This window comes from Pristiophorus japonicus, chromosome 13 (assembly GCF_044704955.1).
Source record: "Pristiophorus japonicus isolate sPriJap1 chromosome 13, sPriJap1.hap1, whole genome shotgun sequence".
NCBI lineage: Eukaryota > Metazoa > Chordata > Chondrichthyes > Pristiophoridae > Pristiophorus > Pristiophorus japonicus.
Genome location: NC_091989.1, coordinates 68,230,739 through 68,247,612, shown reverse-complemented (window position 1 = coordinate 68,247,612; position 16,874 = coordinate 68,230,739). Strand labels below are relative to the sequence as shown.

At 40.7% G+C, this 16,874-nt stretch overlaps 1 protein-coding gene across 13 annotated transcripts in view; it reads right to left on the bottom strand.

Moving 5' to 3' along the window:
- Positions 1-4,485: 4,485 nt before the first annotated feature.
- The window catches only part of etnk1 (ethanolamine kinase 1), a 51,651-nt gene continuing 39,262 nt past the window's right edge, over positions 4,486-16,874 (bottom strand). For 2 of the 13 annotated variants that reach the window (XM_070897609.1, XM_070897618.1), the window contains 2 exons: positions 16,218-16,291; positions 4,486-10,532 (listed from right to left, as the gene is read on the bottom strand). In XM_070897609.1, the coding sequence (XP_070753710.1) occupies positions 10,460-10,532; positions 16,218-16,291 (147 nt within the window). In that variant the 3' untranslated portion in view covers positions 4,486-10,459. Of the gene's footprint in view, positions 10,533-12,316; positions 14,463-16,217; positions 16,292-16,874 lie in introns of those variants that run through there. The other 11 variants (XR_011596327.1, XR_011596328.1, XR_011596329.1 and 8 more) reach the window with 11 other exon arrangements.

The window sequence follows — 16,874 nt, the reverse complement described above, 5'->3', positions numbered from 1 at the left end:
AACAGTGCTCATACCAGCACCTTTCTGAGGCACAGTGCCTTAGAAGGCTGCACTTTCAAAAAGAGGTGGTCACAGAGATATGCCAGCTCATAAAGGCAGACCTACAGCCCACCATCATCATAGGCAGTGCCTCGAAATCCTTCCTTCCACTCTAAAAGTGAGTTCTCAGGTGACTGAACAGTCCAATATGGGAACCACAGTCCCTGTCACAGGTGGGACAGACAGTCGTTGAAGGAAAGGGTGGGTGGGACTGGTTTGCGGCACACTCCTTCCGCTGTCTGCGTTTATTTTCTGCATGCTCTCGGCGGAGACTCGAAGTGCTCAGAGCCCTCCCGGATGCTCTTCCTCCACTTAGGGCGGTCTTTGGCCAGGAACTTCCAGGTGTCGGTGGGGATGTTGCATTTTATCAAGGAGGCTTTGAGAGTGTCTTTGAACCATTTCCTCTGCCCACCTCGGGCTCGCTTGCCGTGTAGGAGTTCTGAGTAGAAGGCTTGCTTTTGAAGTTTTGTGTCAGGCATGTGGACAATGTGGCCTACCCAACAGAGCTGGTTGAGTGTGGTCAGTGCTTCAATGCTGGGGATGTTGGCCTGATCGAGGACGCTAACATTGGTGCATTGTCCTCCCAGGGGATTTGCAGGATTTTGCGGAGACATAGTCAACATCTTCACTGAGGCGTACAAAAGCGTGGGCCTTACACTAAACATCTGTAAGACAAAGGTCCTCCACCAACCTGACCCCACCACACAGCACTGCCCCCCTGTCATCATGATCCATAGCGCTGCCCTGGACAATGTGGACCACTTTCCATACCTCGGGAGCCTATTGTCAACAAGGGCAGCCATCGACAACGAGGTTCAGCACTGCCTCTAGTGCGCCAGCGCAGCCTTCGGCCGCCTGAGGAAGAGAGTGTTTGAAGATCAGGCCCTCAAATCTGCCACCAAGCTCATAGTCCACAGGGCTGTAGTGATACCCGTCCTCCTGAATGGCTCAGAGACATGGACCATGTACAGTAGACACCTCAAACCGCTGGAGAAATACCACCAACGATGTCTCCGCAAGATCCTGCAAATCCCCTGGGAGGACAGATACACCAACAGCCCACCAGCTCCAACAGGACTGCACTGCCAGTCAAGGTGAAGGTGATTGCAGCACTTGCCTTCTATGCCTCCGGTTCCTTTCAGGCATTAGCAGGGGACATATGCTGCATCTCGCAGCCTGCTACACATCGCTGCATTCGCCAGGTGACTAATGCACTGTACATATGCAGGATAGACTTTATAAACTTCCCAGTGAGACACAGAATGAGAGGGCTGTAGGTTTTGCACAAATTGCTGGCTTCCCCAAGGTTCAGGTTGCCATTGACTGTACGCACATTGCCCTGCGAGCACCTTTATCTTAATCCGCAACACAAATTTAATCACATTTCAACTGGCCAGGTCGTGTTCCCAGGATCTGTCGTTATCACTTCTGAAAACTCCTCACCTGTGTGTCAGAAACATTTGAAACTACAGTCAGATTGGTTTGACACACCAGAACAAGATGGTAAATCACATATACCAAACTTACTGATGCAGCAAAAACCATTTATCCAATTGCTTAATTGTTCCACACCTCAAATGCTGGCCAATTTTATTTCATATTTAGTAGGACTCCCCGCTCCACCCGCATCTGGTGACACAAAGTACAAAAATCATTCACCTGACGGATAGAAAATAATCTGGCTTGATTCAGTTGTTGCATTATATTACCTTTTCAGATTGGGTTACTTGACTCTCGCCCAATGCTGTTCAATAGAAATCACTGATGCCCACAAGTGGGGCTGTGGCAACACTGTTAACCATATGCACTAATTTTTGTAGAAAATATCACACACACACACAATGCAGTAAATATACTTCACATGTGTATAACGACAATTTACCACCATTCAGAAACCAAAGAGGTTCTGGCATTTCAGAATGACAGCATCCACTCGCAGAGGGAAGAGGAAGGATGCATTCCAGACAGTTCCTTCGTGGCCGGGATATCAGGGATGGGATCATCCGCCTGCGGTCCCAGTGACCACAACCCCAATTCCCCTTTCAACATTAGTCCCACACCGTACACTGTTACTGACCATCACAGCGTCCTCTTGGCCACGATGCTGAATAAAGGCCACCAGAAAGTAAACTTTCCAATCCAACTTTATACATCTATCTATCCATCCAATATGACATCAAGAAATCAACTCGTCACCTTTATGCAATGTCTTAGTAACTACCTTGTTTGTGCCTTTGCCTATCCTACTGATGTCACACAGTGCTTCCTCAGTGGCTGCAGCAAGGCTGGTGACTTCTAGTGGTGGACATTGCAAATGGCCTTGAGGAGCTGGTGGCCGGGAGTGTCAAATCAATCTTCTTGATCACCCACTGGCTGGGTGGGCTCCATTTCTTGGGTGTGAAGTGAGGAAGGCACAAGGGTGGAGTTGTGAGGGGAGGGCGGGAAAGCAAGAGGTGCATGCGAGAAGGATACCAGCATCTTGTATCCTTTCAGTCCCGTCACTGCTGGCCTCGGTGATATAGTCCCACATCATTTTTTTTGGAGGTCTCCCTGTGGGTAGAGGACCTCTCTTGCAGTGTTGACCCCCTGCACAAAGCTGGCATACTGCGTGCGAGACCCTGGATGCCCCTTCTCTAGCTTACTAAGCCATTTGTTTTAGTGTTGAAGCACTCTTACCATTTTGTTTTAGGTGTGAAAGACAATTCAGCTTTAAGACTGCCATTTGGGAATTATTTTTAATGTTTGTTTTGAAAAGGCAGTAAGGACTGAAAATGCATTTTTTTCCACTTGATTTTAATTTTAATTTGTTTTGAATGCATTGCCCCTTTAATTGCCCATAATGCCTCACTTCCAGAGACTATGAGAAGCAGCAATGCCAACTGTGAACAGCAACTTCAAGTCAGAGGCCTCCATTACCACCAGGAGGGTGTTGCATTGTAAGCTAGCACTGCACATCACCAACCTCCAGAGCTAATTTTTCAACGTTAGCGCTGTGGCCGTTAACTCAAGTTGCCAGTGACTCCCGCAATTCTGTTGGCGTGGACAAATGTTTCCCTCTGTCTATTTAAACAGTCATGTTATTCCTTTTCTAATGAAATAAAATAACTTGCATTTAGAACACCTTTTTTGACCTCAGGACACCCCAAGTGCTTCACAGCCAATGGAATATTTTGGTGTAAATTTCTGTTGCATTATAGGTAAATGTGGCAGCCAATATGTACACAGCAAGGTCCCACAAACAGCCATGTAACAATGACCAGATAATCTGTTTGTGATGTTGATATCTAAATATTGACCAAGGCACCGGGGGAGAACTCTTCGAATAATTCTGTGGGATCTTTTATGTCCACCGGAGGGCAGACGGTGCCTCGGTTTAACATTGCATCCAAAATAGTCCACCTGGCAACAGTGCAGCACACCTTCAGTACTACACTGAAAGACTTGCATTTATATAGCTCCTTTCATGACCACCCGATGTCTCAAAGTACTTTATAGTCAATGAAGTACTTTTGGAGTGTAGTCACTGTTGTAATGTGGGAAACACAGCAGCCAACTTGCGCACAAGCTCCCACAAACAGCAACTTGATAATATCCAGATATGTTGATTGAGAGAGAAATGTTAGCCAGGACACCGGGGATAACTCCCCCAATTTTCAAAATAGCACCATGGGATCTTTTACATCCACCTGAGAGCAGAGGGAGCCTTGATTTAACATCTCACCAGCCGAGATTGTGCTCAAGTGTTGGAAGTGGGGCTTGAACCCATAATGTTCAAAGTCAGAGATGAGAATACCAGCAAACAGCAACAGAATGCAAAATGTTTTGGGATGATTGAGAGAAGTGAAGAGATTATATATAAATGCAGTTATTTCTTTTCTAATAGAAATGAGTTAAATTGCAACTGGTCCCAGAGTGATGGAACTACCTCCTCCAGAAGTCCTTGCAATAAGAAAAACACCACACCGTTCATGATTAGTACAAACACATAGCAATGCAAAACAGCAGGACTCTGCCAGAATATGCAGTGTCATTTGTACAAACCTACAACAGCTGTCACTTTCACCTTCCTGTCTCTGGGTTATTTTTAAAAAATTGAGACATGGGCACTGCTAGCAATGACATTGCTGTCACTGACTTTAGGTGATGGTGGGCCACACCAAAGGAGCGATTTTCTATAGCCACTTCAAAGGGCATTAAGAGTCAAACCATTTAGTGAGTTAAGCAGACCAGATTGGGCTAATCGGTTCCATTTCCTGCAGGACGCAAGTGAACTAGTTGGATCCTGCAGGTAGCTTTTATGGTTTTTTTCCTGGTGCTAGCCCACATATTTACTAAATGCAATTTCACATGATGAGATTTGAACTTGGGACCTCTCCGTTGCTAGTCCTGTTCCACAATTATTATACTGTACCACTGATAGAAATTAAGACAATTGATAGCAAAGTATACAGGGTGACAAGAGTTTTCTTTTATTTACAAATTTACATTGGTCATTATTTTCATGCAGGCATACCCTTCTTTACCAGTTGAATGTGGTCCACTTTTAGTAATCGACTTACCCCACATTGTAAAGTTACTACAAAAGCATCAAATTCTGGCATGCATAAACAAAAAAGGTAAATTCAGCCAAAATAAACTCAAGTTTAAATGCCAAGTTGGAAAAGCACCTGTTCCAAGTTATGAGCCAACCTCATACACTCCATTGCCACGTGATTAATGCCAAAATTAAATGACCCCAAGACTCAACAAAAGAACGAGAGGGGAGATGAGAATTCTTACCCAGCGAGTTACAATGATCTGGAATGCACTTCGCCAGGGTGGTGGAAGCAGATTCAATTGTAACTTTCAAAGGAAATTGAATATATACTTGAAATGGAAAAAATTGCAGGGCTATGGGGAAAGAGCAGGGGAGTGAGACTAATTGGATAGCTCTTTCAAACAGCCGGCACAGGCACGATGAGCCAAAAGGCCTCCTTTTGTGCTGTGCTTCCATGACGTTACTGCAAAATAGTCTTCAATTGTGCTGCATTCGTTTTTTTAAACATTCTGAATTCTGTTAGGTGACGTTTGAAAAATAATGTTGGTTTAAAAAACACCTTTTTGACAACTGCCTCGGCTATAATCTGACTACACTATTTTTCACATAGTTGCAGCAGATTAATCCACAAAGTATCTTGCAGGGTCACAAATCAATGTAGCAATGTTTACATAATTTTCACAAAAATGTATTAATATCTTTTGAGACCATCTTAGGAAACATGACACAGCTCCACTTTTGAAGGTTAATTTTAGTTCTCAAGGCTACAGAAACTAATCCTCCAACTTTACTGTGACTGAACATGTCCCCACCATCACTCGTTAACTTTTGTTGATGTATTATGCAGTCTCCAAGTAGAAGGATGTTCATTAAATAAAATAATTGGACATGTATACATATGCATTTCCAAAAGCCATTCTTAACACAATAGCATTGCTGAATGTGTTAGAAGGGTAGGTATTTGCACAAAAATGTAGGTTTTGATGTTTGAATGTATAGGATTTTCCTGGGTGTAATGTTGATTTAAAAAAAAATAAAGTGGCCATTGCATTAAGAGTGCGAGTGAAACCATTTAAGACTGAATTGTTAAAAGGGACACACCGCTCAGAAGCTTATTGAATGCCTTTCCAGTTAACTCCAGTGCCCAAATAATCCCATCCAATAAAAGCACATAACTACATTTTCTGGCAATGTTTTTCCTTTCCCTTACCCCCAATATAAAGACGAGAGGATCCCACACACTGCATTAAAATGGAGTTTGTATATAACAAGTAAAATGTTTCCACATGATCCAAATGAATAGCAACACAAAATTCTAAAGGGTAATATAGGAGCTTATTCCAACGAGGATAAATCTCCTCGGGTTGTACTGTTCAAGAAAATACATGGTTCAAAGGTGAAGTGAAATTGCGGAAGGTTAAGTTTCACACTAATCTCAGTTAAAAGTCTCCACTGACCATTAAATGCACATGTACCAATCTTTGTGTCTCGTATAATAGCATCAAACATGGTCAAAGCTGAAGTTAAGCTATTTGAGATACTAAACTTGACAAAAACATATAATTTCACAAATATCACAATTGTACACTTCCATATACAACAAGCTCCAAGTAACAGTTTAAAATTGTATGCAAAACCACTGAGAAAAAAATAAGACGTGACTTGCGAAATAGGACTAAGGAACTGGAAAATAGAATCCCTATTGTTTTATTAGAATGTTACACCAAAACCTTTTAAAACCAGGAAGGACCATTTAGATTTTACATCTACTCTTAACTAACATTTTGCAAAGAGATTGTGAACCTATGCTTACTTCAACACAGGTTTCTTCTTTGTCCATAGCAGTTTCTTAGTATTCACTACAGTAATTATGTACCCATCCACACCAAGAAATACAAGTTCATGGATAACCTAACTTACAGGAATTAGATTCAGATATTTTGTAAACACATAAAATTGTACTTGGTTACAAATCACATGTTTTGTTTTAACAATATTATCTAATTTTAGGAAAACAACTGTATCAGCATAAAACAAAAATACAAGTGACATTCTTTATAAAATACAGAAGTTAACTTTACATCCTGTACATCAGTTAGGTCTCAGCATACATCTGGCTGAGTACAAGGATCTTGCAGCTTAGCGCATAACAGTTCATTACCTACAAGAATAATGTAAACACCCTTTTCAAACTCTAGGTGAGATACTTAATCAAGTTACTGAAGTGCAAACAATATGTAACTATTAGTTGGATACTGATGCATTCAAAACAAGTTCCCTTTCTCAGGGATGGTAAAGCTAATCAACACCATTAACATATTTCACATTTGTGGTTTCTCAACTGAAAATGTATTTTATGAACAGAAAGAAAAGGCCATTTTAATAGAAAGTGCGAATTATCAAATTTAAAATTAATATCCTCCAGTTTAAATATCCATTTAATTTCAATACCCTGCATTTTAGTCATTTACAAAGTATTGTTTGAAATAAAATCCAGGAGATTTGTACAAGTACTGCAGCACCAATATGTGTTTCTCCAAAGCATTTTGTTAATACCATGCTTACATCCAAGAACTCATTTCAAGCATTCACTGACAGAAGTTGGTCGTTAGGTTCATATTTGTTGCACTATAACTTGACAATAATGCTTTCAGAGTTGAGGTACAGTTCCTATCCACTGCTGTATGGATTTGAGAAGGTTAGCATTTCCAGTTATCTTAAATTTGTAACAGAAATCTAGTTTAGATACTACAGGTTTTGAAATAAATCCAGCTTTACAGGTACCCAAAACACCAAACAGGATCTCATTACTGTTGCACTGCACCAGTTTTACTGAAGTATTAGTATTTGTACTAATGGTACAGTCTTCCTCATGCTTTGAATATAGTTACTCCCCACATCTCCAGGTTGGATGCATCAAATAGCTGGAACAAAAAGGACAGGGAGACAAAAAAAAAAGTCAGGTGGAAGAGAAATTACTAAGCAAGTACTTCATGACTTTTATAGGTTCAAATCTCTGCTAATCATCTCCCACCAATCCCTTATGACTCAAAGCTGTGCTCATATTTCAGTCCTTACTTCTTTAAGGCAACCTGTAATGTGGTTATGCAAAGGAAAGTTTATTCTTGTTTCACAAACATTTCAAATCATGGTTTGAAATGGTGAGCAAGGTACTGTAAAGATACTGAAACAATACTTTAACCCCCATCTCAGGATATCACAGTAGTGCCCACAATGGGTGTGAATAGAGTACAACCAGAGCCAACTACTGAAGAAACCAAATTCTGTTTTTACTAAATGAGATTCAGGCTCATTGCTGGTGATTTGTGGGATTATACAGTTCAATCCACTTTACAAATAGGGTTGTGGGTTTATGATATTTATTAAATGGGATTCATCCCAGTATTTTTTAGATTATATTTTGCTATTCCGTTCACTTTCCCATGAAAACCCCCAAACCAGAGGCCTTGACTAGAACGATATTAAAACCTTCCTGAACAACGTACCATTGTCTATACAGTTGCTTTACAAATTAAAGCTACAGGAACTCAAGAGCCCATGGTTTGATTTTATTTGATGATCATCAACCCGTCATTCCCAAGGATAACTTTGTAACCCTTTATCTAACAACGCACTGGCAATGAATTTCATGAAAATTTTGTATGTCCTTAGTCTAACTGGTGGGGTACATCAGAGTACTAAAGACATCCCATTTTATGGTGGCAAAAAGAATTCTTCCATGGAAGCTTAAGAAAGCTATAATTATACAATTGAAGCAATTTTAAGTCAAAGCTTTAGATACTGTGAGGTGGAATTTCTGCATAATTTTCCTGATCTACCACCGTAACTTTGGCAGTAACCACGCATGAACAGTGTAAACGGCTGTTTATCCCATTTCTGCAGGATTTTGCCAAAGTTACGGTGGGAGATTGGGAGAAACCCCACCCAAATTCCAGGCATGTATCTAAAGCTTTGATTAAAGTGCTTTAATACCTAAATCTAAATGCTAAATAAAATATGGTGGATCTATTGCGAAAACCTGAGATGCAATGACTTGATGTACTGAAACTAATGACCAGAGTATGACTGTCTTAACCATAATAAATTCCAAGGCCACACGCCGAGGGGCTCAAAAGCAGCATTAGCCACGCAAGATGACAACCAAGACAGCATTCAGATTTGGAAAAATGGTTTGATTTGTTTCAGGACCCATTCACAAACGAACAGGAGGCTGAACTCTCCTGGTTTCTCCCAAGCTTTAATGCAGCCTCCTGCACATACTTCCATAGTGCTGTAGACACAATGTTGAAACCTAATACCATCTCCTGCTGAAATCCTGTTTTTCCAGGATTACAAAAGTGTGTAAGTCCTCAACTCTCAATCTCGGAGAAAATTTTGGCCAGAGAGATGGATATTAAGACAGGTCTTAGAGGAGAGGGAGATGGAGGCTTAAGGGAGAATTCCAGCCCTTCGGTTCCAGATATCTGAAGGCATGGTCGCCTGTGGTGGGGTAAAAGTAGGGAATGTACAAGAGGCCAAAGTTGCAGAAAAAAAGACATTGAGAATTTTAAATCTGTGGTGTTCAAGGACCAGGAGCCAATATAGATCAGCGAGTTAGACAAAGTGAGGGAAAAAATTAAACTAAAGTTATAAATTAAAAATAGTACTCTCTAGAATTGGAAGGAGAGAATGGGGGCAATAGGGACCACAGTGCAAACAAAACCGTTGTTTAAATTTGTGGATAAAATTAGGATGAAAATGCAAGACCTAATGAGGCTGCAAAGTTAACCTTTTTCAGACCTTCCCTGGTGTTCTTTCCTCTCCTTTCCCTGCCTCTGCACTTGCTTAAAATCTATGGAATTCTCTGCCCCAGAGAGCTATGGAGGCTGGGCCATTGAATATACTTAAGGTGGAGTTAGACAGATGTGAGAGCGATAAGGGAGTAAAGGGTTATGGGAAGCGGGCAGGGAAGTGGAACCGAGTCCATGATCAGATCAGCCATGATCTTATTGAATGGCGGAGCAGGCGCGAGGAGCCAAATGGCCGACTCCTGCTCCTATTTATGTTCTTAAAATCTGTTACATCTCTAACATTTTCTAACTTTCCCTCCACCTGCCCGACCTGAGTATTTCCAACCTTTTCTGTATATATGTAAATGCTCTTGATGCGCATCCTCTTGCACCCAATCCGTGGCAAGTTACAAGATTTCATCTGCACTGCGTACTTCAGAGTATTATAATGGGGGGAGCGGGAGAAGCTTCCTCAGCAGCCACTGGAACACTAGAGACATCCACAAATGAATCAAGGAACTATGAGTGCAAAACTACACCATCAGCCCAAAGGTTAGGTTCCTGTGCAAGCAGAGAAGATTTAATCACTTTCCTACAACAGAAATGCCAAAACTATTACTCACTGAACACATTTTTTAAACAGATCCCACAGTGCTTATGGCACGAGTTGAAAAAACTAAGGCCCAACCTGCGAGCAGGGCTTTTGTGCAATACGAGATTGGAGAAGATCATGGGATTTTCACATCTCTGGGAGTGTGTAAAACATTGCTTAGTGATTTTGCCTCAGCACGATGAGCAGTTGTACTATAAATGGAGAGCATTCACTGTGAGGCATCATTAGAATTTTTAGTTGCAGTGTAATGGCTGTTTCTACTAGAAATGTTAAAAAAAAAACACCAATTAGCCTCCAGCACAGTTAACCCAATTCCTAAACTGCGTCACAAGCCACATTTTCGTTTGCGTTTCTATTTAGTTTGAATACATGGTATTCTCGAAAACATTAAATATCTGGCATTCCAACAGTACTTTGCAGTGCACCCAATTCAGTCAACCTGTTCCACATTCTTTCAATAGCAATGTGTTAATTGCTGTGTCATTCAGGGAGCTTCAGGTTCATGACTTCAGTCTTCATCTTGAAATATTGGCGGAATCGTACAACTGCATAACTGGAAAAATAGAAAAGCAGAGTTTTTTTTAAAAATGGAGAGAGATTGGGAAATGTTGGTGTTCAGAGGGACCCGGGTGATCTTGTACACGAATCACTGAAAGTTAACATGCAGGTAACACAGCAAGTGATTAAGAAAGCAAATGGTATGTTGGCCTTTATTACAAGAAGATTTGAGTACAAGAGTAAAGACGTCTTACTGGAATTAAGACTAAATATAATGCATGTATTTGTAAATGTAACTTTAAAAGTATTTATGGTAACACAAACAAATGAAGGCATAACTTTGTAGGGTGTATGAAGGAGAAATTTCCCAATTCTAATGCATGGCAAAATACAGATGAGGGGGAAATAAAAAATGAGAGAAACCACATTCCAAAATTTTTGGGGGGACAGGCAAATGACTAAGAAGGACCATATTAGGAACAAAATTAAACATAAGAATTTCTTTTAGGTCAAATAATGTAAAACTATATGCACAAATTTAGAAATACAAATACCGTTGGCCAAGTCTCCCTGATTAAATTTGATGTGTGGAGAGTAGAATGAAGATGACAAATACTACAGAAACTATTTTTGACCAAGTCAAACTGGCAATTCAGCAGAAGTAACACTTTAGGCTACAGGTTTAACTCTGCAATCCATTCAAAATGTTTGCTGACAACTTCATCTCAATTTACTGTTATAGGACACAGCAATTCGATTTTTCGCCAACATTCACTTTCAATAAAGTAATTCAAGGCAGCAAGCTGAACATCACTGTAATACATCCACAGTGAAAGATTTCTCACGAGCAAGAGCAGTGCTAATGTAATGGGTACAGATAGAAGCAAAAAACTGAACATAATGGGCCCAAGTTTCCACAGGATAAAAAACGGGCGCCCCTCCGAGCTGGGCGCCCGTTTTTCGCGCCTAAAACGGCGCCAGAAAAAAAACGCGCTATTCTCGAGCGCTTTGCAGCTCCTTGTCTGTTTGGCGCGGCGCCCAGGGGGGCAGAGCCTACACTCACGCCGATTTTGTAAGTGGGAGGGGGCGGGTACTACTTAAATTCGTTTTTTTACTGCCGACAACGTTGCGCGTGCGCGTTGGAGCGTTCGCGCATGCTCAGTGTGAAAAAAAACATTGGCACTCGGCCATTTTTGTAGTTCTTTGTAGCTGTTTAATTTTTGAAGATTTAAAAAAAAATCACATTGCCATCAGCACATCAGAACTGAGGCTACCCTTCTCAATGTCTCCTTTCCTTCCCCTCCCTCCTCTCCGTGGCAACAAACGGCTGTCTCCTTTCCCTCCCTCCCCTCCGCGGCAACAAACGGCTGTCTCCTTCCTCTCCGCGGCAACAACCCGCTGTCTCCTTTCCTTCCCCTCTCTCCCCTCCGCGGCAACAAACGGCTGTCTCCTTTCCTTCCCCTCCCTCCCCTCCGCGGCAACAAACGGCTGTCTCCTTCCCCTCCCTCCCCTCCACAACAACAAACCGCTGTCTCCTTCCCCTCCCTCCCCTCCACAACAACAAACTGCTTTCTCCTCCCCCCCCGCCCCCCACTCCCGCTCCCGCTCAGCGGCACGAACGGCTTTCTCCGCCCCCCCCCCCCCCCCTTCCGCTCAGCGGCAACGAACGGCTACAGAATTCTCCCTGGCTGAAGCACTTTCACACAGGTAGGAAGATGGTTTATTTAATCTTTTCTTTCCTTATAAATGTTTATTCAGGTTGGATTTATTTGTATAATATTTGTAGAAGTATAAATAAGGATTTATTGTAGAATTTAATGAGTTCCCTTCCCCCCCCCCCACCTCTTCTGGATGCCTAATTTGTAACCTGCGCCTGATTTTTTAATGTGTAGAACAGGTTTTTTCAGTTCTACAAAAATCTTCACTTGCCCCATTCTACTTTAGTTTGGAGTACGTTTTCACTGTGGAAAATTTCAAATCAGGCGTCAGTGGCTGGACACGCCCCCTTTTGAAGAAAAAATTCTGTTCCAAAGTAGAACTGTTCTACCTGACTAGAACTGCAGAAAAAAAAGTGGAGAATTGCGATTTCTAAGATAGTCCGTTCTCCACCAGTTGCTCCTAAAAATCAGGCGCAAATCATGCGGAAACTTGGGCCCTACAAGTGTATAAATGAATGAAATAGAAAGTCACAGTGCCAGACTAAAAAGGAATTTAACCCTACATCTTTGCCCTTCCCCATAGATTTTAATCACCTCCTGCACCCATGTTACATGAAGAACAAAGAACTGAATACATTTTACATTGCAAACTCTTTTTATAGCTTCACTCCATCAATACACAACTCCAAGACATCATAAAACAGTCTTCTCTTTGGCAACAAAGCAAGTCCCTGATTTTAAAATGAGGTATACACACACATGTATATATTGTGCAGACTTATTAATTGCCACTATCAGCTATGAGAAACTTAAATGTTTGTCAGTCAAGTTTACTGGCTGATTTATGAACCAGGAATTGGAGCTAGAAATTATGAAACAAATTGCTCACAAATCAATCCAACTCACTGTTAATGTTTAAATTTTTTTTTAAATCGAGTTCTTTGATAGGAACAAAATAGAATAGATATTATTCAAAAAAGTACACAAATAATTTGTCCTTGTCGCTCTTCATTAGCATATGCATAAAATTAGTGCTCCTCTGCAGCATTCCTCTGTATTTCACACAACACTTCCTATACATGCCAATATGCTCCACTAACTTGATTGCCTTCTGCAACTACACTTTTCAATTCTGAGAAATTTGTCACTGCCTGTAGTGATATCTCAACTCATTCCTGCAACATTAAATATCAGAGGAAACTTTAAACTGGATTTTCTGTTGCGGTCTGTGTAATTAAGATAGTGTAGAGTTAAAATTGTTCACACCTCTACATGGTTTCCAACTATATTAAAACCAGAGTGTTGTATAAAATTCACACTAAGTCACATTCATTGCTTTTTACCCATTATATCCATTACTTAGAAAACAAAGGTGTACATTTAAACAGAATTTGCAGTACACAATATAAAATACATCTTTTGATTTAAGACCAAGTATGGGGGAAAAGTACTTTTTAGTTAAATGCCCCCCCCGCCTTTCCTGCCATCAGAGTCCCTCGGGTGAGTTCCTGGGTTGCTCCTGTGACACATCACGTGTGTCACAGGAGGTGTGTCCTACAGCTGTTCTATCAGAAACCATGAGCAGGGGTGGGACTGTGGGACTCGAAAAATGGGGCTGCTCAACTCTCCTGATCCCCCCCCAAAAAAAATCAAGTTCAAGACCAGTGCAAATGACCAACCTCAATGAACAGAGCAGCCCTCTGATGCACACAGCCTCTTGTTCTAACTTCCATCATGGAACAACAGTGGAGAGAGGAACCCAAACTATGGGCCCCTCTCCATGAGGGTGTTGCAGTATTTTACAATAGATAAATATGTTACATATTTTAGTCTAAACATCAGAATTTTAGTGACCTAGGCACAATGAAAAAGATTTCAGCACAAAAAACACAAATTTTAATCCTGCACATATAACACTAGCATTATACAAAGTGCAATGCCAGTTATCTTACATATACAAAGTCAACCATGTGTATACTGATTTTGAAAGACTTCTAGCAGGAACCCACACATGTAGCCATTTTCTGTTCCCTTTATCAAGAAGGAAAATTAGAACTTTCACATGTACTGTTCAGAGAATATTCTTAAATCTGGCACTGTTAATGTTTGTAGAGAGAAAGAATGGGGATGATTGAGAAATATGGGAATACGCTGGCTGCATCAGTCATAGCTTTGCAACTTGCAATGCTCTATATGATCCATTCCTGATCCCTGGAGGAACTGAGCACAGTAGGTATTACCTCCCACAACGGAGCACAGCAAGCAATCTCCCACAATGTTGCTATTGACTCAAAACTATTCTCATCTTGTATTAGAAGCAGACTAACCTTTGAGTTACAAACACAAAGAAGCTGGTTTTAAAAAAACTGAAGTGAGAAGAGGAGATAAAGATTATTCTAATTAATAAACTGTCATTTTCTTTATAATCAAAAGGTTTCATGTGTATTAAATGCAGTCTATGAGCATCATATATGCAATTTATAATGCCATCTTGTGGCTATCTGGTATAACAAGCCAAACAAACATTCAAATGGTTAAACAAAATCAACCTCAAAACAAGTTAAAGAAACTCAACTGTGCAAATCCCATTGAGATATAATATCTGAAACATGTATGAATGATAAATGTTCTAATGTATGGCTCTATCTTTTCTAAAACCAAGTATTGTTATCCTGCAAATAACAGACCGTTCCACTGACAGGTTTTACTTCAGGTACTTACATTACTTGTTCAAATTGTGACATCTAGGGAAAGTTAATACAAGAGGGCAACAGAACAGAGTAAAAGGAATTTAGACATAGTCTGGATATCTAATTAGGATCTTTGCGATCAGATTTCAAAAAGCATGCAGTACTTTTAAATTAAAGTTATTATTTTGAGTAAATAACACAAAGCAGTCAATATAATGCATACTGTGACAGGTTCCAAGATTCTGTGTCACTGCGCGTTTAGAAGGGATAAAACTAACATTTTATTTTCTCAGTATTCATTAATAGCTACATAATGATTTTTTTCATTGCTAGAAACCTTAAGATTGCCAAAAGGTGCCAGCTATTTTGACTGCTGTAATGCTCTTTGTTCTCAATCGTCAAGACTAGTTTAACGTGCTAATGAAATCAGGAGGATGACATTCCTAGGTGCAAATGAAACCCATTATGAGAGTGTCATATTCAATTCACTTCAGAACAAGACATTGTTTGAAAGACAGATGTAAATTTTTAGAAGGGAATTCACTGTGCTCTCAGGGTAAATCAGGATATATAAACAGCGGACGTGGGGATTGCTATGGGAGCAAGACAGGAAACGCAGAGGGACAGTGTCTTCAGAAACTTTTAAGTTGGCGCTGGAGTGAGGAACAGCGTGTAGTGAGGAAAACCATAAACTATTTACTGCTGAAAGATCAAAGTGCATCAAGGGGTTGGGAGATTATTAGCCACCGTGTAGAACTGTACAATTCTGTATGTGTTTTTATTGATCAATGATCAGTTAATTTCGGGCTGCAAATTAAATTGAGTGCAGTGCATTTGGCATGTGTTTTTTCCGGTGTAACTTGAAGCAAAGCATGACTGCTGGTTACACTGACTAACTGCGATCGGTGTGAATCCTAATAGTACGAGATCAGTGAGACAAGAATCTAAAAGGCTGCCATTTCAGATCACATGGGGATGCGGGATCTGCATATAGGGAATGCAGCGAGACAGCTGAAAGCTCAATAAAAGTAAACACAGAGCACATCTCAATCAATTTCTTTTGTTCAAGGGCCTCTCTGAGCACACAAAATAAGTCACCCTATTCCAATAGAATCACGCATCAAGTTTAAAAGCTCAATTGTGATATTATGGAAAAACTTAGAGGAAATAGGAATGTCTCACTACAAAGGAACAAATTTTGGCCAACTTAACTTAAGCTAAATGTGAGTTACTGTAACCCCACCAAAACAATTTTAAAGAAAAAAGTTAAGCACTGCTCCACAAGAAGGTATAGAGACAATGGTGTATTCTTTTAGCCAAAGCTTTCTCATCACTTTTGCCTTTGTTAATGGCTCTGGATTTTACAGCAAAATAAAAACTCTTAAAGCTTACCCCAAAAAATCAAAGTCAATTGTTGAATATTTTGTCTGGATCAGTGCCCACAGTCCCCAGAAGAAATGGGAAGCCTGAATAAGCAGAGTAAGGGAGAATAGTTAGGTAGCTAAATTATTTTTAAAAAATTTAATCAACAGTGTACATTTTTAAGCTGCGTCAGGTTCAGTAATCCTAAACCAGTGTCTACAATCATGTCATAACATAAGAATTAGGAACAAGAGTAGGCCATCTAGCCCCTCAAACCTGCTCCGCCACTCAACAAGATCATGGCTGATCTGGCCGTGGACTCAGCTCCACTTACCCGCCCACTCCCCATAACCCTTAATTCCCTTATTGGTTAAAAATCTATCTATCTGTGATTTGAATACATTCAATGAGCTAGCCTCAACTGCTTCCCTGGGCAGAGAATTCCACAGATTCACAACCCTCTGGGAGAAGAAATTCCTTCTCAACTTGATTTTAAATTGGCTCCCCCGTATTTTGAAGCTGTGCCCCCTAGTTCTAGTCTCTCCGACCAGTGGAAACAACCTCTCTGCCTCTATCTTGGCTATCCCTTTCATTATTTTAAATGTTTCTATAAGATCACCCCTCATCCTTCTGAACTCCAACGAGTAAAGACCCAGTCTACTCAATCTATCATCATAAGGTAACCCC